We start from the raw sequence: 26,011 nt of genomic DNA, 5'->3' as shown, positions 1-26,011 counted from the left end.
AAGCCGGACGGCTCGGTGAGACCAATTTTAAATCTGAAATCCCTGAACACTTACATAAAGAGGTTCAAATTCAAGATGGAATCACTCAGAGCGGTGATAGCAAACCTGGAAGAAGGGGACTATATGGTGTCTCTGGACATCAAGGATGCTTATCTCCACGTCCCAATCTACCAGTCTCACCAAGGGTACCTCAGGTTTGTAGTACAAAACTGTCATCAGTTTCAGACGCTGCCGTTTGGGTTGTCCACGGCACCTCGGGTCTTTACCAAGGTAATGGCCGAAATGATGATTCTTCTTCGAAGAAAAGGCATCTTAATTATCCCTTACTTGGACGATCTCCTGATAAGGGCAAGGTCCAGGGAACAGTTAGAAGTCGGAGTAGCACTATCTCAGGTAGTGTTACGTCAGCACGGGTGGATCCTAAATATTCCAAAATCGCAGCTGATTCCAACGACACGTCTACTGTTCCTAGTAATGATTCTGGACACAGTCCAGAAAAAGGTGTTTCTCCCGGAGGAGAAGGCCAGGGAGTTATCCGAGCTAGCCAGGAACCTCCTAAAACCAGGCCAGGTGTCAGTGCATCAGTGCACGAGGGTCCTGGGAAAAATGGTGGCTTCTTACGAAGCAATTCCATTCGGAAGATTCCATGCAAGAACGTTTCAGTGGGATCTACTGGACAAATGGTCCGGATCGCATCTTCAGATGCATCAGCGGATAACCCTGTCGACAAGGACAAGGGTGTCTCTTCTGTGGTGGCTGCAGAGTGCTCATCTACTAGAGGGCCGCAGATTTGGCATTCAGGATTGGGTCCTGGTGACCACGGACGCCAGCCTGAGAGGCTGGGGGGCAGTCACACAGGGAAAAAATTTCCAGGGCTTGTGGTCAAGCATGGAAACATCTCTTCATATAAACATTCTGGAACTAAGGGCCATTTACAATGCCCTAAGTCAAGCGAAACCCCTGCTTCAGGGTCAGGCGGTATTGATCCAATCGGACAACATCACGTCAGTCGCCCACGTAAACAGACAGGGCGGCACGAGAAGCAGGAGGGCAATGGCAGAAGCTGCAAGGATTCTTCGCTGGGCGGAAAATCATGTGATAGCTCTGTCAGCAGTGTTCATTCCGGGAGTGGACAACTGGGAAGCAGACTTCCTCAGCAGACACGACCTTCACCCGGGAGAGTGGGGACTTCACCCAGAAGTCTTCCACCTGATTGTAAACCGTTGGGAAAAACCAAAGGTGGACATGATGGCATCACGTCTAAACAAAAAACTAGACAGATATTGCGCCAGGTCAAGGGACCCTCAGGCAATAGCGGTGGACGCTCTGGTGACACCGTGGGTGTACCAGTCAGTGTATGTGTTCCCTCCTCTGCCTCTCATACCAAAAGTACTGAGAATCATAAGAAGGAGAGGAGTAAGAACGATACTCGTGGTTCCGGATTGGCCAAGAAGGACTTGGTACCCGGAACTTCAAGAGATGCTCACGGAAGACCCGTGGCCTCTACCTCTAAGAAAGGACCTGCTCCAGCAGGGGCCTTGTCTGTTCCAAGACTTACCGCGGCTGCGTTTGACGGCATGGCGGTTGAACGCCGGATCCTGAAGGAAAAAGGCATTCCAGATGAAGTCATCCTTACCCTGGTCAAAGCCAGGAAGGATGTAACCGCAAAACATTATCACCGCATTTGGCGAAAATATGTTGCGTGGTGTGAGGCCAAGAAGGCCCCTACAGAGGAATTTCAACTGGGTCGTTTCCTCCATTTCCTGCAAACAGGACTGTCTATGGGCCTAAAATTAGGGTCCATTAAGGTTCAAATTTCGGCCCTGTCAATTTTCTTCCAGAAAGAACTGGCTTCAGTACCTGAAGTTCAGACATTTGTAAAAGGGGTACTGCATATACAACCTCCTTTTGTGCCTCCAGTGGCACCTTGGGATCTCAATGTTGTTTTGAGGTTCCTTAAGTCACATTGGTTTGAACCACTCACCACTGTGGACTTAAAATATCTCACATGGAAGGTGACGATGCTGTTAGCCCTGGCTTCAGCCAGGCGTGTGTCAGAATTGGCGGCTTTATCATATAAAAGCCCTTACTTAATTTTTCATTCTGACAGGGCAGAATTGAGGACTCGTCCTCAATTTCTCCCTAAGGTGGTTTCTGCTTTTCACATGAACCAACCTATTGTGGTGCCTGTGGCTACTAGGGACTTGGAGGACTCCAAGTTACTTGACGTTGTCAGGGCCCTGAAAATGTTTCCAGGACGGCTGGAGTCAGAAAGTCTGACTCGCTGTTTATCCTGTATGCACCCAACAAGCTGGGTGCTCCTGCTTCTAAGCAGACTATTGCTCGTTGGATTTGTAGTACAATTCAGCTTGCACATTCTGTGGCAGGCCTACCACAGCCAAAATCTGTAAAAGCCCATTCCACAAGGAAAGTGGGCTCATCTTGGGCGGCTGCCCGAGGGGTCTCGGCTTTACAACTTTGCCGACAGCTACTTGGTCAGGGGCAAACACGTTTGCTAAATTCTACAAATTTGATACCCTGGCTGAGGAGGACCTGGAGTTCTCTCATTCGGTGCTGCAGAGTCATCCGCACTCTCCCGCCCGTTTGGGAGCTTTGGTATAATCCCCATGGTCCTTACGGAGTCCCAGCATCCACTAGGACGTCAGAGAAAATAAGATTTTACTTACCGATAAATCTATTTCTCGTAGTCCATAGTGGATGCTGGGCGCCCATCCCAAGTGCGGATTGTCTGCAATACTTGTACATAGTTATTGTTAACTAAATCGGGTTATTGTTGTTGTGAGCCATCTTTTCAGAGGCTCCTTCGTTGTTATCATACTGTTAACTGGGTTCAGATCACAAGTTGTACGGTGTGATTGGTGTGGCTGGTATGAGTCTTACCCGGGATTCAATATCCTTCCTGATTATGTACGCTCGTCCGGGCACAGTATCCTAACTGAGGCTTGGAGGAGGGTCATAGGGGGAGGAGCCAGTGCACACCACCTGATCCTAAAGCTTTTATTCTTGTGCCCTGTCTCCTGCGGAGCCGCTATTCCCCATGGTCCTTACGGAGTCCCAGCATCCACTACGGACTACGAGAAATAGATTTATCGGTAAGTAAAATCTTATTTTTTTTTATATAGACTTACTATATATTGTTTCTTTGAGCAACTTTTCTTAACAGCGTCTTAAACGCATTCTAGAAAGAGTTGCTCCAACAACTCCCCACCGGGTCGCAACAACGCTTACCTTCGGGTATCAGTGCTGTCTCGACGGGCGTCTGTGTCGGATGTTCAAGCAGGTCCAGCAGATGTAACCAGGCTGTGGCCGGAGCATGGGGAGACTGTGAGTCTATGGACTTCCTCTTACTAGAGTGGTCAGGACACAGCTACACTGATTTGGTGGAGACTACAAACAGTGTGTTGATACGCCGAACATCTCGAGTGTGACAGCGCTACGCTCCGGGGATCATAGGCGCCAGGACTAGTTAGAGGCCGCGATCCTGGGAGTTTAAGTCAACAGGGGGATTTAGGCGCTCTCCTGGCCGCCCCTCCTCCGAGTTCATGGCCAGTTTCCGCGCGTCTTCAGTTTCATGAACTGAATGACCTCACTTCCGGCTCAGACGCTACCACGAGGGTACTCGGTCGCAGCTTAGACGCTGCGGTTGTGTACACTAGAGTTCTCGCCCAGATCGAGTCGCAGGCCTTAGCGTCTGCATACACGTGGAAGCCGCTCAGCGTCTGTGTCCGTCAGTGAGCGACCGTGTCCGTTATCGGTTATCAAGTGCGGTAGTGTACATCAGTAGCATCTGAATCCACTCAGCGTCTTACGAGCGTATTTGCTTGGATATGGAAGTGTGGTAAGTCTCCCTGTATCCCGCTCTCCGGAGGCAGGGTATGCAGTACTAAAAATTCTCTCTACTTAGTATGAATTGTTAATTTGTAGTACCTATTGCATACGAGACCTGTATATTACTGTGTTTTTGCATGATATGTTGAAAAAAGAACCCGTTAAAAACATAAGTACAATTTTCCTACTTATGTATAAGTTGTTATGGAGGTTGTATTCTCATATGGCAATGTCTAATGCTTTAACATGTGACTGACTGCTAGTATGTGTGCTGACTTTTCTGTGTAATGTCAGTCCTGTTCTGGCCCTCAAATCAGGTGCACTGTGGTCAGATTGATCTCACCTCTATATACTGACATATAGGGTGATTTTCAGTCACAAATTGTGTAGTCAAGAACAGATTACCATGTCTGTGAGCGGCAAAAGTGACTAGGAGAATTTATCAAGCACTCCTACAGCCCTAACATGCTTATCTTGTAAGTCAGGGGTAATTGATATGAATCAATTGGTCACTTATGAGGGTTTGTGTGCAAACTGTTTCGCTTTTCAGCGAAGTAAAAAACAGGAGTTGGTTCAACCACCAACAGAGCCACCATGGAATATGTTCGCAAAGACTCGATCTTCTATGCGGACAGGTTAACTCCGGTAGCACCACCTCAAGGATTAGGTTACACTATGAACCCATACATGCAGCTCCCTTCCTATGGCTTGGTTCCAGTAGCCTTTACAAGCAACCTAGGGACAGGTAAGACTAAGACAGATACGTCTGTATGGCAGACTACGCAAGATGATGCATCAGATGATACAATAGATTCGAATACTCCGTATGATGATCAGTCGCAGAGTTTTAGTTCAGAAGGTGTAACTGAACTTATTAATGCTGTGAAGGCTGTTCTCTCGTTGGAAGAGCCAGCCAAGACCGTGTTAAAAACTAAAGCACCTGTATTTAAACGAACAAAATCAGTGAAAGCTGAATTCCCAGCGTCAGATGAGCTGACAGAAATGATGGATGAGTCTTGGGCGGCGCCCAGTAAAAAGTATAAGATTCCTAAAAGATGGGATTCTTATTATCCATTTCCAGCTGTGGATTGTTCGAAAAGAGAAGTTCCTCCAAAAGTAGATGCACATGTTCTGCGACTCGTGCATAAATCTGCTTTACCACTGTCCTCTACCTCACTCAATGATGTCACAGACAGAAGGGTAGAGAGCCTTTTGAAAAATATATTTTCTCTAGTAGGAGCAGTGGTAAGACCTGCTATGGCTTCGGCCTGGGTAGCAAAGGCAGTGGGCGAATGGATAGAGGAACTAGAGAATGACATCCCTTCTCCTACTAGGGAGCAAGAGGATCGTTTTTGCCGTTTAAGACAATCTACCCAGTATTTGGAAGAAGCAGCAATTGATGTAGGTACAGTTGCTTCTAAAGCTTTAGCCTTGACAGTAGTCGCTCGCAGAGCAGTTTGGCTACGTACCTGGAAGGCAGATGCGGAATCCAAGAAAGAATTGGAAGCATTGCCTTGTGTCGGTAATATATTATTTGAAAAACCTTTATCGACTATCCTAGAATCAGAGGCTGAATCGAAAGGTCAGATTTCCGGCTGCTTATAACCCTAAGTCCAAGGGTTTTAAAATTTCACTCATTTCGTTGGCAAAGTAAAGCGAAAGCTAAAGAGGAGCCTAAGCAACCCCAGTTTAAATCCAGGGGTAGGAAGCAGTGGGCTAGCAAAAAGCCAACTTCCAAGCCTGAACAGAAACAGTCAGCCTGAAGAGACGTGCCTCCGCCTGGAGGATTCCAGGGTTGGGGGCCGACTCCATTTTGCACACGTATGGCAACAGTCAACAGCAGATGCTTGGGTGCAGAAGGTAGTACCTCAGGGGTATGGGTTCCCATTCAGGAAGCAGCCTCCTCAAAGATTTTTTTGCACCAGCCCGTCTCGTATAGAGTAGAAGGCCAATGCCCTGCAAGAAGCAGTTCAAAAATTACTGCAGTCACGTGTGATTGTACCAGTACCTCCATCACAAAGGGTAGAGGGGTTTTACTCCAATCTAGTTCTAATCCAGAAACCAAATGGGTCATATCGACCAATTCTCAATCTGAAAATGTTGAACAAATACATTTGGATCCCAAAGTTCCACATGGAGACGTTACGCTCCATAATGTTGGCTATGGAACCGGGAGATTACATGGTATTTCTGGATGTACTGGATGCTTACCTACATGTGCCTATAGCACTGTCGCATCAGTGTTACCTCAGGTTTGCCATCCTCCAAGAACATTTTCAGTTCCAAGCTCTGCCCTTCGGGCTAGCTACAGCACCCAGGGTGTTTACCAAGATCATGGTGGTTATGGCAGCTTGTCTGCGCAAACAGGGGATAAGAATATTCCCATACCTAGACGACCTGTTAATCTTAGCACAGTCGCAAGATTTACTGTTGAGCCATCTTCAACAGATGATAGTTTGTTTACAGAGACACGGGTGGCTCATAAATTGGGGAAAGTCGTCCCTGAATCCGTCACAGCGGATGGTTCATTTGGGGGCCATATTGGATTCAGACCTACAGAAAGTTCTCCTACCAGAGAAAAAGATAGTCAAGGTTCAGGTCATGGCTCAGGAAGCGTTGCACGCCCAGACAATGTCAGTCCATGCAGCAATGCGACTGTTGGGTCTGATGGTATCAACCTTCGACATGGTGGAATATGCGCAATTCCATTCCAGACCATTGCAGCACCTTATTCTGACCAAATGGAATGGAAATCATCAGACGATAAAAAAGCAGATGATAAAGTTTCCAGTAAGCGTAAAAAGGTAGCGTGGTGGCTACAGACAGACCATTTAAACAAGGGGAGACTTTTTTTGATAAGAGTGGCAAGTCCTGACAACAGATGCCAGCCTGCAGGGCTGGGGGGCGGTACTCGGAAGCCTATGGTTCCAGGGAAAATGGACCGCAAGGGAAAGTCGCCTGCCAATAAATCTGTTAGAAATATGGGCCGTTTACTTGGCTCTAGTTCAGGCAAAGGACAGTCTGCAGGGAAGACCAGTCCAGATTCGCTCAGACAATGCGACGGCAGTAGCATACCTCAATCATCAGGGAGGTACTCACAGCAAGAGACTGATGGAGGCAGTAACTCCCATTCTAAGATGGGCAGAACTCCATCTCCCAGCATTGTCAGCAGTATTTGTCTCGGGTTTACTAAACCTGGAAGCGGATTTTCTCAGTCGGCACACCATTCAGGAAACCGAATGGGCACTACACCCAGAAGTGTTTCCGACACTGGTGAACAGATGGGGTCTACCAGAGATAGACCTTATGGCGTCTCGTCTAAACAACAAAGTTCCAAGGTACGGATCGAGAACAAGGGACCCAGGAGCGGTCCTTGTAGACGCACTGTCAGTAGAATGGAGGTTTCAGCTGGCGTATCTGTTCCCGCCAATATCTCTGTTACCCAGAGTAGTGAGAAAGATAAAACAAGCAAAAGGAGCAATGATTCTAATAGCTCCAGCTTGGCCAAGAAGGCATTGGTGCACAGATCTGTTGAGGATGTCCGTGGAAGCACCGATACTGCTCCCTCAACGTCCAGATCTACTAATGCAGGGTCCTTGTTGTCACAGTCATCTGGATCGCCTGTCTTTGACGGCGTGGCTGTTGAAACCTCTATCTTAGAGGCTAAAGGATTTTCAAAACAATTAATCCAAACTATGCTTAGAGCAAGAAAGCCTTCTTCGGCCCGTGTATATCATAGAATATGGCAAGCCTATATTTATTGGTGTACTGGAAAAAAATGTAATCCGAGATCTTTTAAAATGTCCAGGATTTTAGATTTCCTTCAAGCAGGATTGGATAAAGGTTTGAAAGTTGCTTCCTTGAGGGTTCAAGTATCAGCGTTAACTGGTTTCAGCGAAAGATTGCTGATTTACAGGATGTACGTACGTTTTTTCAAGGAGTAGTACATATTCAACCTCCATTTGTTCCTCCTGCAGCTCCCTGGGATTTGAATTTAGTTCTTAAATTTCTCCAGGGTCCTCTGTTTGAACCACTTAAGAGAGCAGATCTTAAGTGGTTAACGGCTAAAGTGCTTTTTTTTACTGGCAATGGCGTCAGCCAGAAGACTGTCAGATTTAGGAGCATTATCGTGTACGTCTCCTTTCCTAAGTTTTTTTTTATTTTTCCCAGACAGAGCAGTTCTCAGAATGAGATCTAGTTATCTTCCAAAGGTGGTATCAAAGTTTCACCTGAATGAAGAGATTGTAGTCCCAGCTTTTCAGGTATTGGGACTTTCTGCGGGAGAAGCGTCGCTGGACGTGGTCCGGGCTTTAAGAATCTACATAGATCGTACTAGTGCCATCAGAAAAACGGATTCTCTCTTTATCCTCTACGGATTCCATAGAAGAGGATGGCCTGCTAGTAAACAGACGCTGGCGAGATGGCTCCGAATGGTAATATCAGAAGCTTATTCTCATGCAGATCTCCCTATTCCGGCTAATGTCTCTGCACACTCTACATGTACGGTAGGTCCTTCTTGGGCAGCACAACAGGGTGCTTCAGCAGAACAGATATGTAGGGCAGCCACATGGTCTTCCATAAACACATTCATTAGACATTATGCCTTGGATACTTTTGCCTCTCATGACGCAGACTTCGGGCGAAAGGTCCTCCTGTACAATCAGGAGCGTCCCCACCACTAAAATGGCTTTGGGAATCCCAATGTTATCCTGTGGACCCAGCCAGAGAAATATACGTTATGGTAAGAACTTACTGTTGATAACGTGATTTCTCTTATGTCCACAGGGGTCCCACCCTGACGCATCTGATTTGAGGATCTAGACAATCACTAAAACCTCTTCCTCCTTGTATGGAAGGGTGTGCATGTGTGTTCTTATCGCCTAAACAGGTCTCTACTTGTTCCTGCCTAAAATCGCTGTGGAAAGAACTGATTTGACTGAGTCAGTGGGCGGGACTATATGGTGAAGGCCCCAATGCATCCTGGGAGGCCAGAAACCTCGTGACCGTGTTGGTGCCATTTTCGCTGTCGCTCGACAATATCCCAATGTTATCCTGTGGACAGAAGAGAAATCCCGTTATCAATGGTAAGTTCTTACCATAACGTATATATCTCAGATTTGCACTGTTAAACAGTCACTATCAATTCCAGGCACTACCATTTGGCCTCTCCACAGCACCGAGGGTGTTCATCAAGGTGATGGCAGAGATGATGGTTCTCCTCCGCAGACAGGGGATGAACATAATCCCATATCTGGACGATCTGCTGATAAAGGCATCGTCCAGGGAGAGGTTGTTGCAGTCCATTGTTCTCACGACTCATCTGCTCAGGGAACACGGTTGGATCCTGAACCTTCCAAAATCACATTTGGAGCCGACCAGGAGGTTGTCTTTTCTGGGGATGATCCTCGACACAGAAGTGCAGCGGGTGTTTCTCCCAGAGGAGAAAGCGTTGGTGATACAAACAATGGTCCGGGATGTCCTGAAGCCAGCCCGGGTTTTCGGTTCATCAGTGCATTCACCTTCTATGGAAGATGGTGGCCTCTTACGAGGCTATACAGTACGGAAGGTTTCATGCTCGGCCCTTCCAACTGGATTTTCTGGACATTTGGTCGGGATCTCCTCTACACATGCACCAGAGAATACGTCTGTCGCCGAAAGCCAGGATTTCACTCCTCTATTGGCTACAACTACCTCACCTTCTGGAGGGCCGCAGGTTCGGGTTTCGGTACTGGATCCTTCTAACCACTGATGCAAGTCTCCGAGGCTGGGGTGCAGTACCTCAAGGGGAAACCTTCCAAGGAAGGTGGTCAAGCCTGGAATCCTGCCTTTCAATAAACATTCTGGAACTAAGAGCCGTCTACAACGGTCTCCTCCAAGCGCCCATCTTCTGCAAGATCAAAGCCATTCAAGTGCAGTCGGACAATGTAACGACGGTGGCTTACATAAACCGACAGGGCAGAACGAAGAGCGTAGCTGCAATGTCAGCGGTAACAAGAATCAATCATTCTCTGGGCAGAAAAACACGCATTGGCGCTGTCAGTGATCTTCATTCCGGGAGTAGACAACTGGGAAGCAGACTTCCTCAGCAGACACGAGAGAGAGAGAGTGGGGACTCCATCCGGAGGTGTTCACGGAGGTAACAGATCTTTGGGGTGTATCTCAAATAAACATGATGGCCTATCTCAGCAAGAAAAAAAATGTGTAGCACCGTTTACAACAGCTAGAATCGAGAATTCCACACAATGAAAGTTTTTAAGGGCGTACCCCACTCACACAGAAACAAGTAAGTGGGTTCCCGTAAAGGTATCTTTATTGCTAGTTTTTTTCACCAATCCCCTCAGGTTAGGTTCACGTAATTAAGCGTGCCTGAATCTCACACCACATGGGGTACTGTAAACACGTAGGGGTAGCGTCTGAGGCAATTTCAATGCGTACCCTCACTTACACAGAGCAAAGCCAGAACATTCATATAACGGTTTCTTTATATCAACAAAAATCCTCAGGTGCGTACCCCAACTCACTCAGTAAACGATGAATGACTCCTATAAAGGTTTCTTTAAATAGATTCACTGGTATCCCTTTGGTGGATCCACAAGAGGAAAAGGAACTCTTTCTCCCAAATGCCAGACCAGAGTCATAAAAAAAATCATTCTTTCTAAAACAGGTTTTTTATTCCAGACATAGTCCAAATTCATACAAAGAAATCACCACACATGGTGACAGAAAAAATAAAAATTTAAAAGTACAATAAAAATTCCAAAGGCAAAATTTGAGATAATAATCGGCGTGATTATTCCCTTTTTCCAGAAAAACTACTCACAGTACAGTCGTCGGACGACTGATTATTATCTCAAATTTTGCCTTTGGAATTTTTATTGTACTTTTAAATTTTTACTTTTTTATTTTTTCTGTCACCATGTGTGGTGATTTCTTTGTATGAATTTGGACTATGTCTGGAATAAAAAACCTGTTTTAGAAAGAATGATTTTTTTTATGACTCTGGTCTGGCATTTGGGAGAAAGAGTTCCTTTTCCTCTTGTGGATCCACCAAAGGGATACCAGTGAATCTATTTAAAGAAACCTTTATAGGAGTCATTCATCGTTTACTGAGTGAGTTGGGGTACGCACCTGAGGATTTTTGTTGATATAAAGAAACCGTTATATGAATGTTCTGGCTTTGCTCTGTGTAAGTGAGGGTACGCATTGAAATTGCCTCAGACGCTACCCCTACGTGTTTACAGTACCCCATGTGGTGTGAGATTCAGGCACGCTTAATTACGTGAACCTAACCTGAGGGGATTGGTGAAAAAAACTAGCAATAAAGATACCTTTACGGGAACCCACTTACTTGTTTCTGTGTGAGTGGGGTACGCCCTTAAAAACTTTCATTGTGTGGAATTCTCGATTCTAGCTGTTGTAAACGGTGCTACACATTTTTTTTCTCTCATTTCTCTCCATTTTGACATGAACTGGGAGCCATTTATAACGAGAAGATTCACCTGAACGAAAGGACTCATAGGCCTGCATAACCTGGAGAAGACATCGTATACCCATTTGACAAGGGATGTGTTAAGTTTCATTACCTTTTTCTTTTTTTACGCGCCCTGGACACAGATAAATACCAACACTTGCTTCTTCTATATATTGTTTTGGTAAAATCGGTGATTTTTACATAGGTATTTTGTCAGTGGACGGGCTGCTGTGCGCCAAACTTGTAGACCCTCCCTATTTTCTCTTTTTTTTTTTCTATCTCAGCAAGAAGCTTCGGCGGTATTGTTCCAGGTCGAGGGACCCGCAAGCCGTGGCGGTGGACACCCTAGTGACTCCGTGGGTATTTATTTCCTCCACTTCCACTCATTCCAAGAGTTCTAAAACTCATAAGGAGAACAAGAGTTCAGGCAATCCTCATTGCTCTGGACTGGCCAAGAAGGGCTTGGTACGCGGATCTTCTGGATCTGCTGCTAGAAGAGCCGAGGCCTCTTCCTCTTCGGGAGGACCTGCTTGCAGCAGGGGTCATTCGCTTATCAAGACTTACTGCGGCTACGTTTGATGGCATGGAAGTTGATCGCCAGATATTAGCTCGGAAGGGCATTCCAAACAAGGTTATTCCTACCCTGATACAGGCTAGGAAAGGAGTAACGTCTAAACATTACCATCGTATTTGGACAAAATATTGTATCTTGACGTGAGTCCAAGAAGTTTCCTATGGTGGAGTATAAACTGGGACGGTTTCTCCTCTTCCTGCAAGCAGGTGTGGATATGGGCCTGAGGTTGGGGTCCGTAAAGGTCCAGATTTCGGCCCTATCCATTTTCTTCCAGAAACCATTGGCTTCCCTCCCTGAGGTTCAGACTTTCCCGAAAAAAGTTCTGCAACATCCAGCCTCCCTTTGTGCCGCCTACGGCACCCTGGGAACTTAACGTGGTGTAACAGTTCCACCAATCGGAATGGTTCTAACCTCTACCGGAGGTTGAGGTCAAGTTTTTCACGTGGAAGGTTGTCACTTTGTTGGCCTTAGCTTCTGCTAAATGTGTGTTGGAGTTGTTTGCTTTGTCTTGTAAGAGCCCCTACTTGATCTTCCATGAAGATAGAGCTGAGCTCCGCACGTCAGCAGTTCCTTCCGAAGGTTGCGTCGGCATTTCATATCAACCAATCTATTGTGGTGTCAGTTGCTACGGACTCCTCAATGTCATCAAAGTCCTTGGATGTTGTAAGGGCTGTGAAAATCTAAGTGAAGAGGACTGCTCATCACAGAAAATCGGACTCTGTCCTATATGATCCAAAGAAACTTGGGTGTCCTGCTTCTAAGCATGCGTATTCTACGGCAGGATTGCAGTGTCCTACATCTGTTAAGGCCCACTCTACTCGTAAGGTGGGTTCTTCCTGGGCGGCTGTCTGGGGTGTCTCGGCTTTACAGCTTTGCCGAGCAGCTACTTGGTCTGGGTCGAACACGTTTGCTAAGTCCTACAAGTTCGATACTTTGCTAAAGACCTGAAGTTTGGTCAATCAGTTCGGCAGGAGCCTCCGCGCTCTCCCTCCCGTTCTGGGAGCTTTGGTACATCCCCATGGTACTAATGTGGACCCCAGCATCCTCTAGGATGTAAGAGAAAATAGGATTTTAATTACCTACTGGTAAATCCTTTTCTCGTAGTCCGTAGAGAATGCTGGGCGCCCTCTCAGCGCTTCATGATCCTGCAGTGGTTACTTTGTTTAGTACTGTTTTGTTTCTTAGTTAAGTAAAAGGAATGCGGTCAAGGTCCCACTGGACGGAATCCCGGCGGTCGAAATACCGACACCGGAATACTGACAGCACAATCCCGACATTCTACCTCCGTGGGTGTCCAAAACACCCATAGAGGGAGAATAAATTAGTGTGCCGAGCATAACGAGGCACTGTGCCTGCAAGGGGCTGCATTCCGCTCGCCACCCCTGTCGGGATTGTGCTGGTCGGGATTCCGGTGTCTGTATTTCGACCGCCGGGATCCCGTCCAGCGGGATTTCGTACTGATCCCAAGTAATATTATTCAGCCGTTGCTGATGTTTCAAGCTAGTTGGCTTGGCTTGCCTTGTATGTGTGAGCTGGTGTGAATCTCGCCACTATCTGTGTAAAATCCTTCTCTCGACGTTGTCAGTCTCCTCGGGCACAGTTTCTAGACTGAGTGTGGTAGGAGGGGCCTCCAGTGGACCCATCTATACCCCATGGTACTAATGTGGACCCAGTATCCTCCACGGACTACGAGAAAAGTATTTACCGGCAGGTAATTAAAATCTTGTTTTCAATTCTATAGAGATTAATTGAAAGGTTACTTTACCTATCTTTTTTCATATATCACTATTACTGCTATGTGGTGTTTGTGCGTATCTTATAAATGTGATGTGATAGAAATGCAATTTTTTATTTTTTCCCATGCATCCTTAAATTAGGCGAAAGCACATTCACATGCCAGATGCAGAGAATAGAAGAAAAAAAAATTAGTGTTATAGAAGAATCTGCAATTTCCGCTGCGTATTTGTGCGCAGTTGCTTAGGCCTGTGAGTTCCCGGCGACTGTAGATGTGCAGTTTTTTCGCCCAGCAATAATTAAAATTATAAAGCTCTCGGGAATGAGGTTTGCAGTCAGTTTGGTTATCCTTGTATAAGTTGTCCTTTGAAATGAAACCTTTATTTATTTTTTTCAACCACCTACAGAAAAATTTCTTTTTTTTTTTTTTTTATATACTTGTTGCTAACATGTCTTCCAAATGTAATACGGTAAAAAAAAAATATCAGCCAAGCGATTTCTCTTGATTCATGTTATCTCTGCCACTATATAATCTGGATACTTAAACTAGTACAAGGCGGCAGCATTTCATTGAGCATTCTGCCTCCTTGTGGCTGGCTGGAAAATTACTTACCCTTGTTGATCGAAGTACATGCATGAACGAGACTCTGCTCATGTGACTGTCACACAAAGTTGGTAAATGTGTTTATCCAAAAGCCTGTATAAGAGCCAATGTAACTAATCCAATTGAGTTAAAAAAAATTTGTTTTCAATTTCCTTTTGTGTTGCTAGAATGGTCTGTGATGCTATAATTCACATAATCTGTATGCTCATGTGCTCAATTGAAAATTGGATGTGTTATATACAATACAAGTGATTTATTTATAAAAAAAAATGTTTGGAGTTTTTTTTAAGGGTTTTTTAACCACTTTTCTTTGACAAATTCTCAATGTAGTCTGTGTACATTTCTAGAAATAAAACCAAACATTGACACTTAAGTTTTCTCAAAACCTTTGGATAAAGCAGTCTGTTGTCTGAAACACAGTCAAGGTATTTTTAAAATGGAATACATATGAAGTCCAGGCTGACAGGATGCTGGATTTCACTATACCAACAGCGGCATCCCAGCAGTGAGTCCCCTCGCGGGCTCGCTGCACTTTCCATGCATTGGGCTCGGTGGCTTACTTTGCTCGCCAAAGGTTCTGCTCCCACTCGGTTGGTGGCGTGAACCTATCAAGTGAGTGGGAATACCAAGCAATTGTCGGGATAACGTGAGACAGTATTTCCCCGGCTGTCAGGACTCCGGCGTCTATCTCCTGAACGCCATCTGACAGCCGGTATAGGGACTGCGGGCCTACTTCAAAACTCATCACAGCTGCAAATTTGTTAGTTAATGGGCAAAACCATGTGCACGGGAGGGGGGCAGATATAACATGTACAGAGAGTTCGATTTGGGAGGGTTACATTGTTTCTGTGCAGGGTAAATACTGTCTGCTTTATTTTTACACTGCAATTTAGATTTCAGTTTGCACACACCCCACCCACATCTAACCCTCTCTGCACATGTTACACCTGCCCCACCTGCACTGCACATGGTTTTGCCCATTAGCTAACAAATTTGCTGCTGCGATCAGATCTGAATTAGGCCCTGCATCCCTTTAAAATACCCCAGGCAAAATGCAAATATTAGTCTTATATAAAACAAAAATGCAGTGCAAGTTTTAGTTAAGCCAATTAGCTAGACAACCGTGTTATAATTTTATCATGTTTTTTGTTTTTTTTTCTCTTAAGCAAACAAAACTAAGTTGTGGTATTTTTAAAAAAAAATTCTTAAAGCTGCAATCTAACTTTTTTTTTTTTCTTTTTCTTTTTTTTTCTGCTTTTGCTTCATTTCAAACCAGGGGCCTTGAAAAACTGAACGGCTATCAGCTTGAAAACTATTCCCTTAAGGTGACTTACATTCCTGATGAGATGGCTACACAGCAAGCCCCCACCCAGCAGCTACCGCCTCAGCCGCAGCAGCCGCACCCTCAAGGAAGGCGTGGGTTTGGGCCAAGGGGACCTCCCAGGCAGGGGTCCCCTGGTGCTGCTGCGAGACCTAAACCTCAGTCGGAGGTCCCGTTGCGCATGTTGGTTCCCACACAATTTGTTGGGGCAATAATCGGAAAAGAAGGGGCCACCATCAGAAATATTACTAAACAGACTCAGTCAAAGTAAGTTTATATGGAAATATTTTATTGCCGCAACGGCGCCACACATAAGCAAGTGCCAGGTCTGGCTAACCTTGAATAGATTTTTATTAGTTACTGCGAAGATGGTTTTTCCCATCACACCTGCTTCATTAGCAACTTTAATGTTATTTGTATAAATGGCATCTGCACCTTTGGTGTATATATATGTGTGTGTGTGTGTGTGTATATGTATGTATATATATATATATATATATATATATATATATATATATATATATATATATATATATATATATATATATATTAGATGTATAGTAAGAGATATATATATATATATATATATATATATATATATATATATATATATATATTATAGATGTATAGTTAGATATATACATGCTGTATATATTTAGATTTTATTATAGCACCTGGAAAGTTTTCACAACGCATCAGTTTTTCCACATCTTGTTGTGGTACAGCCTTATTCCAGAATGAAATAAATGAATTTTCCCTCGAAATTCTACACACAATACCCCATAATGACAACGTGAGAAGCTTTTTTTGAGATGCGTGCAAATTTATTAAAAATAAAAAACTAAGAGGATTCACAGCCTTTGCCCAATACTTTTGTTGATGCACCTTTGGCAGCAATTACAGCCTCAAGTATTTTTGAATATGATGCCACAAGCTTGGCACTCCTATCTGTGGGCAGTTTCGCCCATTCCATCAGGTTGTATGGGAAGCGTCGGTGCACAGCCATTTTCAGATCATCCAGAGATGTTCAATCGGATTCAAGTCTGGGCTCTGACTCAGCCACTCAAGGACATTCACAGAGTTGTCCTGAAGCCACTCCTTTGATATCTTGGCTATGTGCTTAGGGTTGTTGTCCTGTTGAAAGATGAATCTTCGGCCCAGTCTGAGGTCAAGAGTGCTCTGGAGCAGGTTTTCATCCAGGATGTCTCTGTACATTGCTGCATTCATCTTTTCCTCTATCCTGACTAGTCTCAAAGTTCCTGCCGCTGAAAAACATCCCCACAGCATGATGCTGCCCCCCCACCATGCTTCACTGTAGGGATGGTATTGGCCTGTTGATGAGGGGTGCCTGGTTTCCTCCAAACATGACGCCTGGCATTTACACCTAAAAGTTCAATCATTGTCTCATCAGACCAGAGAATTTTGTTTCTCATGGTCTGAGAGTCCTTCAGGTGCATTTTGGCAAACTCCAGGCGGGCTGCCATGTGCTTTTTTACTAAGGAGTGACTTCCGTCTGGCCATTCTACCATGCAGTCCTGATTGGTGGATTGCTGCAGAGATGGTTGTTCTTCTGGAAGGTTCTCTCTCCACAGAGGAATGCTGTGGCTCTGACAGAGTGACCATTGGGTTCTTGGTCACCTCCCTGACTAGGGCCCTTCATATATACATATATATATATATATCCAGCATGCAGGCGGCACTCACGGCGTGGAATAAAACAACAGACACAAGTCTGGGATGCAATATCAACGTTTCAGTGTTAAGTAAACATTTTCGTCAGGATAAACAAATATAACTGTGTCACTCACCTAAATACCCCCGTCTGATGGTCCATGGCGCCAACGGCCCGTCGCGTCTCGCTCGTTGAATGACGTCATGCTGAGGCGCCGGCTTCGGCGTCATGGAGCACCTGGACCGGAACACCTCTAAATTGTGATAAACAAGAATTATACAACATGTAGAACTAAATCCGCTGTTATAAACTAGACAACATAGAATAAAATCCTCTGGTTAACTGATGACAGACACAGAGCTGAATGCTCGATGCTATAAGGCGTTAATTGCACCATTTGTCTGAGTATAACTGCTAGATGTAACACACGCCGATAGGACACATATTATAAAACATGTAAACATAATAACTATCACATTGAAAGCAGAGGCCAGATGGATATTAATGTTGGACACCTTGTCCCCCCGTGGGCTAAATGAACATGCAGGGTTGTCTGCATTCATTTAATCGGTGCGCTGCATAATATCTATCACACAGGTTCACAACATTGCATTTTCTTCATTACCCATTGCTATACACTAGTTTTTTCAATTACACTATGCATTACTTCATCCTTTATGGGCTGATTCTATTTGGACAGCTTTTGTTACAATGTGATCGTTATTATGTTTACATGTTTTATAATATGTGTCCTATCGGCGTGTGTTACATCTAGCAGTTATACTCAGACAAATGGTGCAATTAACGCCTTATAGCATCGAGCATTCAGCTCTGTGTCTGTCATCAGTTAACCAGAGGATTTTATTCTATGTTGTCTAGTTTATAACAGCGGATTTAGTTCTACATGTTGTATAATTCTTGTTTATCACAATTTAAAGGTGTTCCGGTCCGGGTGCTCCATGACGCCGAAGCCGGCGCCTCAGCATGACGTCATTCAACGAGCGAGACGCGACGGGCCGTTGGCGCCATGGACCATCAGACGGGGGTATTTAGGTGAGTGACACAGTTATATTTGTTTATCCTGACGAAAATGTTTACTTAACATTGAAACGTTGATATTGCATCCCAGACTTGTGTCTGTTTTATTCCACGCCGTGAGTGCCGCCTGCATGCTGGATATATCATTGGACACAGCACTGCTGTAACCACTGGAAGGCACCGCCTATTTAGTTTTTTTTCATCCCCAGCTGAGGACACAGTGAGTGCCGTGCAACAAGCATTGATACATATATATATACATTGTAACACTGTAGGGGTGCAAGGCGCCTTTTCCTGGGGAATATGGCCGCACGCAGCAGCTGAGGAACAACACAAGTCCAGTTTCTGGTACAACTGACCCCTGCCAGTTTTATTGAAACAGAAAATAAAACAAACCCCAAAATAAAAATACCTTGCCTGTCCGGCACTAACTAAACATAAGATATTCCTAACTGTCACTAAACAAAACACAGAGTTCTTCAGTACATACTGTATAGCTTACTTGCATCAGAAAGCGTGTCTCTCACACACAGATCCTGCAGCCTTCCCAGGCAGTCTGCCCATACTAATCAGGTTAGAAGCACTATATCACTCTTACACAGCTGAAACCCTGATTAGCCCTCTGTGAGGCCAAAGACCCGAACTGGGCCCAATGTCTAGAACTCGCCTTATCTCTCTCTCTCAGAGCCTTTACCCAGCTTTTACAGCAAACTGAAAAGGTTCAGACAAAACAAAAAGCATTTTTCCTAGAAGTTAACATTTTCTAAAACATGTAAGACAAGAACCTGGGACAAATATACCTGCCCTCAAACACTATCCCAGTGTTCTTGTCACATATCCCCCTCCCCTGTTTCGACCTAGGGGCCGGAACACTTGTAGCCCCCAAACAGAAGATGCGAGACAATGCATCTGCGTTGGTCAATTGTGTTCCCGGTCTATGTTCGACAGTAAACTTAAAGTCCTGCAACGCTAGAAACCATCTAGTTACACGAGCATTCTTGCCTCTATTTACATACATCCACTTTAAAGGGGCATGGTCTGTCACTAGTCTGAATTGTCTACCCAAGAGGTAATATCTCAAGGTATCTAGTGCCCACTTAATGGCCAAAGCCTCCTTTTCCACAATGGCATACCTTTTTTCATGCTCATTGAGTTTCCTACTCAAATAAATGATAGGGTGTTCGTCCCCATCTCTGGTTTGGGACAGCACAGCACCTATCCCTACCTCTGAGGCATCTGTCTGTACCACAAATTCTTTTGAAAAATCTGGTGTTATCAACACCGGTTGTGAACACAAAGCCACTTTTAACGCTTGGAACGCCTTTTCTGCATCAGGGTTCCATTTCACCACATTTGACTGCTTCCCTTTGGTAAGGTCTGACAACGGCACCGCTGTGGTCGCAAAATTAGGAATAAACCGTCTATAGTACCCAGTAATTCCCAAAAAAGCCCTTACCTGTTTTTTATTCACTGGACGAGGCCAGTTTTGAATAGCATCAACTTTATTCAATTGGGGCCTAATCAGACCTCTGCCTATGGTGAAGCCCAAGTATTTGACCTCCTCCATTGCGAGGCAGCACTTCTTTGGGTTAGCAGTTAACCCTGCCTCTCTGAGTCCAGTACTGCTTGTACTTTAACCAAATGGGACCCCCAGTCTGTACTGTGAATTACCACATCATCCAAATAGGCAGCTGCATATTTTCTATGGGGCCTCAAAATTTTATCCATCGCCCGTTGAAAGGTTGCTGGAGCCCCATGCAACCCAAAGGGTAACATCTTATACTGGTACAGCCCCTCCGGAACCGAAAAGGCTGTTTTTTCTTTGGCGCTATCAGATAAAGGTATTTGCCAGTAACCTTTGGTCAGGTCCAATGTGGTGAGAAACCTGGCTGTTCCCAGCCTTTCTACAAGCTCATCCACACGGGGCATGGGGTATGCGTCAAACTTGGACACCTCATTTAACTTACGAAAGTCATTACAGAAGCGTATGCTACCGTCGGGCTTCGGGATGAGCACTATGGGACTGGACCACTCACTGTTAGACTCCTCTATGACTCCCAGTTCTAACATGGTTTTAACTTCCTTAGAAATAGCTTCTCGCTGAGCTTCAGGAATCCTATATGGCTTTAAATGAACCCTGACCCCTGGTTCTGTGACAATGTCATGTTTTATTATGGTCGTTCGGCCAGGCAGCTCTGAAAATACCTCCCTATTTTGGATGAGAAATTCTTTAACCTGATTGTTCTGATCAGCTGATAATGTCTCTGACACCTTCACTGCGGGAAGCAACCGGGGTGAAGACACCGAAGGGCAAGGCTCCGCTGACAGAGACAACCTATCTTTCCAGAGTTTGATTAAGTTAACATGGTAGATCTGTTCGGGTTTTCTCTTTCCCGGCTGGTATACTTTGTAATTAACCTCATTCACTTTTTCCCTAATCTCAAATGGACCCTGCCATTTAGCTAGGAATTTGCTTTCCACAGTGGGTACCAAAACAAGAACTCTATCGCCAGGAGCAAATTCCCGTATCTTGGCACTCCGGTTATAGACCCTCTGTTGAGCACTTTGGGCCTGTTCCATGTGCTCTCTGACAACAGGTACCACGGCTGCAATCCTATCCTGCATTTGTGTTACATGCTCAATAACGCTTCTATAAGGAGTGGGCTGTCCTTCCCACGTCTCTTTGGCAATATCCAACAGCCCTCTGGGGTGTCTACCATACAACAAATCAAATGGAGAAAACCCCGTAGAGGACTGAGGAACTTCTCTGATGGCCATTAACAAGTAGGGCAACAAACAATCCCAGTTTTTCCCATCTCTCTCAACAACCTTTTTTAACATACTTTTTAATGTTTTATTAAACCTTTCCACCAACCCGTCAGTTTGGGGATGGTAGATGGACGTCCTGAGGTGAGTGACCTTAAATAACTTGCACAACTCTTTCATGATCCTTGACATAAATGGAGTACCTTGGTCAGTCAAAATTTCTTTTGGTATTCCCACTCTACTAAATACCTGCACCAGCTCCCTAGCTATCGCCTTGGTTGTGATAGTGCGTAAAGGGACAGCCTCAGGATATCGAGTGGCATAGTCCATAATTACCAGGATATACTGATGGCCCCGAGCAGACTTTAACAAGGGCCCCACGAGATCCATGGCTATTCTGTCAAACGGGACCTCTATAATAGGCATGGGAACTAGTGGGCTCCTGAAATGGGGTCTAGGGGCATGATACTGGCATTCAGGACAGGAAGAACAATATTCAGACACTTCTTTATAAACCCCTGGCCAAAAGAACCTTTGTAAAACTCTTTCAGTGGTTTTTTCTGCCCCTAAATGTCCTGCGGTAACGTGACTATGAGCTAAATCTAGTACCGTTCTCCGATAAGGCTGTTCCACCACATCCTCACCCCTTTTGACAATGTGGTACAAGAGCTCATTACAGATGGCCATGTGGGGATACGTAACCCTGTCACCTGGTACCACAGGTTCCCCATTAACAATCTTAACATTCTCTCTAGCCTTTATTAAGGTAGGATCCTTTAACTGTTCAGACGCAAACAGATCCTTCTTTACCTCCAGGTCAGGCACGCTTTCAGTTCTAACTACTATGTCTCTGTTCCCGGCAAGAGGGTCCTCACTGGACTCCCCATCTGTCACTTCCCCAGCCAAACTAGCAAAAGGCAAAGGGCCAGAAAGTTCCGAAGACCCACGTACATCCATAAAATCACCGGTATTATCAACTGGCTTTTTACTTCTCACATCTGTTGATAACCGTGATTCCCACAGTTTCCAAAAATGAGGAAAATCCCTCCCTATTATGGCCTCATGCACCAAGGTAGGGACCAGTCCCACTTTAACCATTGCTGACCCACAACAAGTTTCTATATTCACCTCAGCAGTGGCATAATGTTGGGTATCCCCATGTATGCAAGTTACCCCAATAGGTATTTGCTGGACCTTTAAGGGGTTCACTAACCCAGCTTTCACGAGGGTAACTAAACTTCCTGAATCTAGCAAGGCCTCTACCCGGTTACCCTCTAAGAACACATCACACATTTGTTTTTCCAGCTCAGGTGAAGGTACCACAGTACAGGCTAACCTAGCAAAGAAAGACATTCTGCGACATTCAAAGGCAGCATCACATTGCATGGGTTCTTGCGTGACTGGGCAATTGGCAATAACATGACCTGGCATACCACACCTAAAACATTTAACCACACGATTATCAACCCGTTTGGGCAGCATAGACCGTTCTAGCCCCATTGGCCTGTCTCCAGGGCCAGTGTTTACAGTCTCTCCAGCCTTGCGTTCTCTTAACCGCCCAGCAACGTTTTCCCACGGAACAGTCTTACCAGTCTTTACTGAAGGGCGCTGTCGAGGATCTATGGGTTGCTGGGTGGTCATCCGTAGTTCCTCTGCTGCCAAATACCTCTCTACCATGTCCACTAATTGGTCAGCAGTACCCGGGTTTCCATGGCTCACCCACTTGCGCAGGACCATGGGCAAAGATCTCAAGTAGCGGTCCATGACGACTCTTTCCACCATCTGGGGACCAGTTAATGTCTCTGGCTGTAGCCATTTTTTTGTTAGCTGAATAAGGTCGTGCATCTGGGAGCGCGGAGGCTTCTCCATGGCGTACAGCCAACGGTGCACCCGTTGTGCTTGTACTGACAGCGTGACTCCCAGGCGGGTCAGGATCTCAGTCTTTAGTTTATCATAGTCCCGAGCCTCAGCAGGGCTTAAATCAAAGTAAGCTTTTTGGGGCTCACCTGACAGGAAAGGTGCCAGCAGACTGGCCCACTGTGCTTTCGGCCAGTTCTCACGCTCGGCAGTCCTTTCAAACGTGGTCAGATAGGCCTCCACATCATCAGCCTCTGTCATTTTCTGCAGGAAGTGACTGGCCCGTATAGAACTAGAGCTGGTTGGAGCACTGACGGCCACATCTCCAACCCGAGCTGCAAGTCTCTGCACCACTTCTGCTAAGGCCTCTCTATCCTGACGCTGTTGCCTGTAAAGTTCATCAACAACTGCCTGCTGTTGTCTCTTATTTTCCTCCATTGCCACCTGCTGCTGTCTTATATTTTCCTCCATTGCCACCTGCTGCTGTCTGTTGGCCTCCTGCTGTAGTCTCCAATTTTCCTCCATTGCCACCTGCTGTTGTCTCCTATTTTCCTCCATTGCCACCTGCTGCTGTCGGTTGGCCTCCTGCTGAGCCGCTGTAGCTTGCAGCAAGGCTTTAAGCAGATCCTCCATGTCGACAGATTTTTCAGGCGGCTTTGTAGCTGCTTTCACCCAGGACATATATCAAACCCTCAGGGGTGAGTCTCAGTAACTTCACACTGGGCTGTATCTGCATAAACCACCGTTTTCTGCAGGCCTCACAAAGCTGCTGCTTTCACTTATGCGCAGAACGGTGTGCTTGCATTCTCCACCAAGTTGTAACACTGTAGGGGTGCAAGGCGCCTTTTCCTGGGGAATATGGCCGCACGCAGCAGCTGAGGAACAACACAAGTCCAGTTTCTGGTACAACTGACCCCGGCCAGTTTTATTGAAACAGAAAATAAAACAAACCCCAAAATAAAAATACCTTGCCTGTCCGGCACTAACTAAACATAAGATATTCCTAACTGTCACTAAACAAAACACAGAGTTCTTCAGTACATACTGTATAGCTTACTTGCATCAGAAAGCGTGTCTCTCACACACAGATCCTGCAGCCTTCCCAGGCAGTCTGCCCATACTAATCAGGTTAGAAGCACTATAACACTCTTACACAGCTGAAACCCTGATTAGCCCTCTGTGAGGCCAAAGACCCGAACTGGGCCCAATGTCTAGAACTCGCCTTATCTCTCTCTCAGAGCCTTTACCCAGCTTTTACAGCAAACTGAAAAGGTTCAGACAAAACAAAAAGCATTTTTCCTAGAAGTTAACATTTTCTAAAACATGTAAGACAAGAACCTGGGACAAATATACCTGCCCTCAAACACTATCCCAGTGTTCTTGTCACAACATATATATATATATATATATATATATATATATATATATATATATATATATATATATATTTCTCTGACGTCCTAAGTGGATGCTGGGGACTCCGTCAGGACCATGGGGATTAGCGGCTCCGCAGGAGACAGGGCACAAAAGTAAAAGCTTTAGGATCAGGTGGTGTGCACTGGCTCCTCCCCCCATGACCCTCCTCCAAGCCTCAGTTAGATTTTTGTGCCCGGCCGAGAAGGGTGCAATTTAGGTGGCTCTCCTAAAGAGCTGCTTAGAGTAAAAGTTTGTTAGGTTTTTTATTTTCAGTGAGTCCTGCTGGCAACAGGCTCACTGCTACGAGGGACTTAGGGGAGAGAAGTGAACTCACCTGCGTGCAGGATGGATTGGCTTCTTAGGCTACTGGACACCATTAGCTCCAGAGGGAGTCGGAACACAGGTCTCACCCTGGGGTTCGTCCCGGAGCCGCGCCGCCGACCCCCCTTGCAGATGCCGAAAAGTGAAGGTCCAGAAACGGCGGCAGAAGACTCTTCAGTCTTCATAAGGTAGCGCACAGCACTGCAGCTGTGCGCCATTGTTGTCAGCACACTTCATAGCAGCGGTCACTGAGGGTGCAGGGCGCTGGGGGGGGGCGCCCTGGGCAGCAATGATAGTACCTTATTCTGGCTAAAAATACATTACATATAGCCCCTGGGGGCTATATGGATGTATTTAACCCCTGCCAGGTCTCAGAAAAACGGGAGAAGAAGCCCGCCGAAAAAGGGGCGGGGCCTATTCTCAGCACACAGCGCCATTTTCCCTCACAGAAATGCTGGTGGGAAGGCTCCCAGGCTCTCCCCTGCACTGCACTACAGAAACAGGGTTAAAACAGAGAGGGGGGGCACTTATTTGGCGATATGTATATATATATATATTAAAATGCTATAAGGGAAAAACACTTATATAAAGGTTGTCCCTGTATAATTATAGCGTTTTTGGTGTGTGCTGGCAAACTCTCCCTCTGTCTCCCCAAAGGGCTAGTGGGGTCCTGTCCTCTATCAGAGCATTCCCTGTGTGTGTGCTGTGTGTCGGTACGTGTGTGTCGACATGTATGAGGACGATGTTGGTGAGGAGGCGGAGCAATTGCCTGAAATGGTGATGTCACTCTCTAGGGAGTCGACACCGGAATGGATGGCTTATTTAAGGAATTACGTGATAATGTCAACACGCTGCAAGGTCGGTTGACGACATGAGACGGCCGGCAAACAAATTAGTACCTGTCCAGGCGTCTCAAACACCGTCAGGGGCTGTAAAACGCTCATTTACCTCAGTCGGTCGACACAGACACGGACACTGACTCCAGTGTCGACGGTGAAGAAACAAACGTATTTTCCTTTAGGGCCACACGTTACATGTTAAGGGCAATGAAGGAGGTGTTACATATTTCTGATACTACAAATACCACAAGAAGGGTATTATGTGGGGTGTGAAAAAACTACCTGTAGTTTTTCCTGAATCAGATAAATTAAATGAAGTGTGTGATGATGCGTGGGTTTCCCCCGATAGAAAATTATTGGCGGTATACCCTTTCCCGCCAGAAGTTAGGGCGCGTTGGGAAACACCCTTTAGGGTGGATAAGGCGCTCACACGCTTATCAAAACAAGTGGCGGTACCGTCTCCAGATAGGGCCGCCCTCAAGGAGCCAGCTGAGAGGCTGGAAAATATCCTAAAAAGGTATATACACACATACTGGTGTTATACTGCGA

The 26,011-nt window shown here is 45.6% G+C and overlaps 1 protein-coding gene across 2 annotated transcripts in view; it reads left to right on the top strand.

The window, feature by feature from the left end:
- The window catches only part of IGF2BP3 (insulin like growth factor 2 mRNA binding protein 3), a 343,371-nt gene that overhangs the window by 230,310 nt on the left and 87,050 nt on the right, over positions 1–26,011 (top strand). For both annotated transcript variants that reach the window (XM_063921725.1, XM_063921724.1), the window contains one exon: positions 15,509–15,820. In XM_063921725.1, the coding sequence (XP_063777795.1) occupies positions 15,509–15,820 (312 nt within the window). The remainder of the gene's footprint in view (positions 1–15,508; positions 15,821–26,011) is intronic.

This window comes from Pseudophryne corroboree, chromosome 5, assembly GCF_028390025.1.
Source record: "Pseudophryne corroboree isolate aPseCor3 chromosome 5, aPseCor3.hap2, whole genome shotgun sequence".
Taxonomy (NCBI): Eukaryota; Metazoa; Chordata; class Amphibia; order Anura; family Myobatrachidae; genus Pseudophryne; species Pseudophryne corroboree.
Note: the sequence above shows the minus strand (reverse complement) of the source record. Positions and strands in the feature narration are given on the sequence as shown.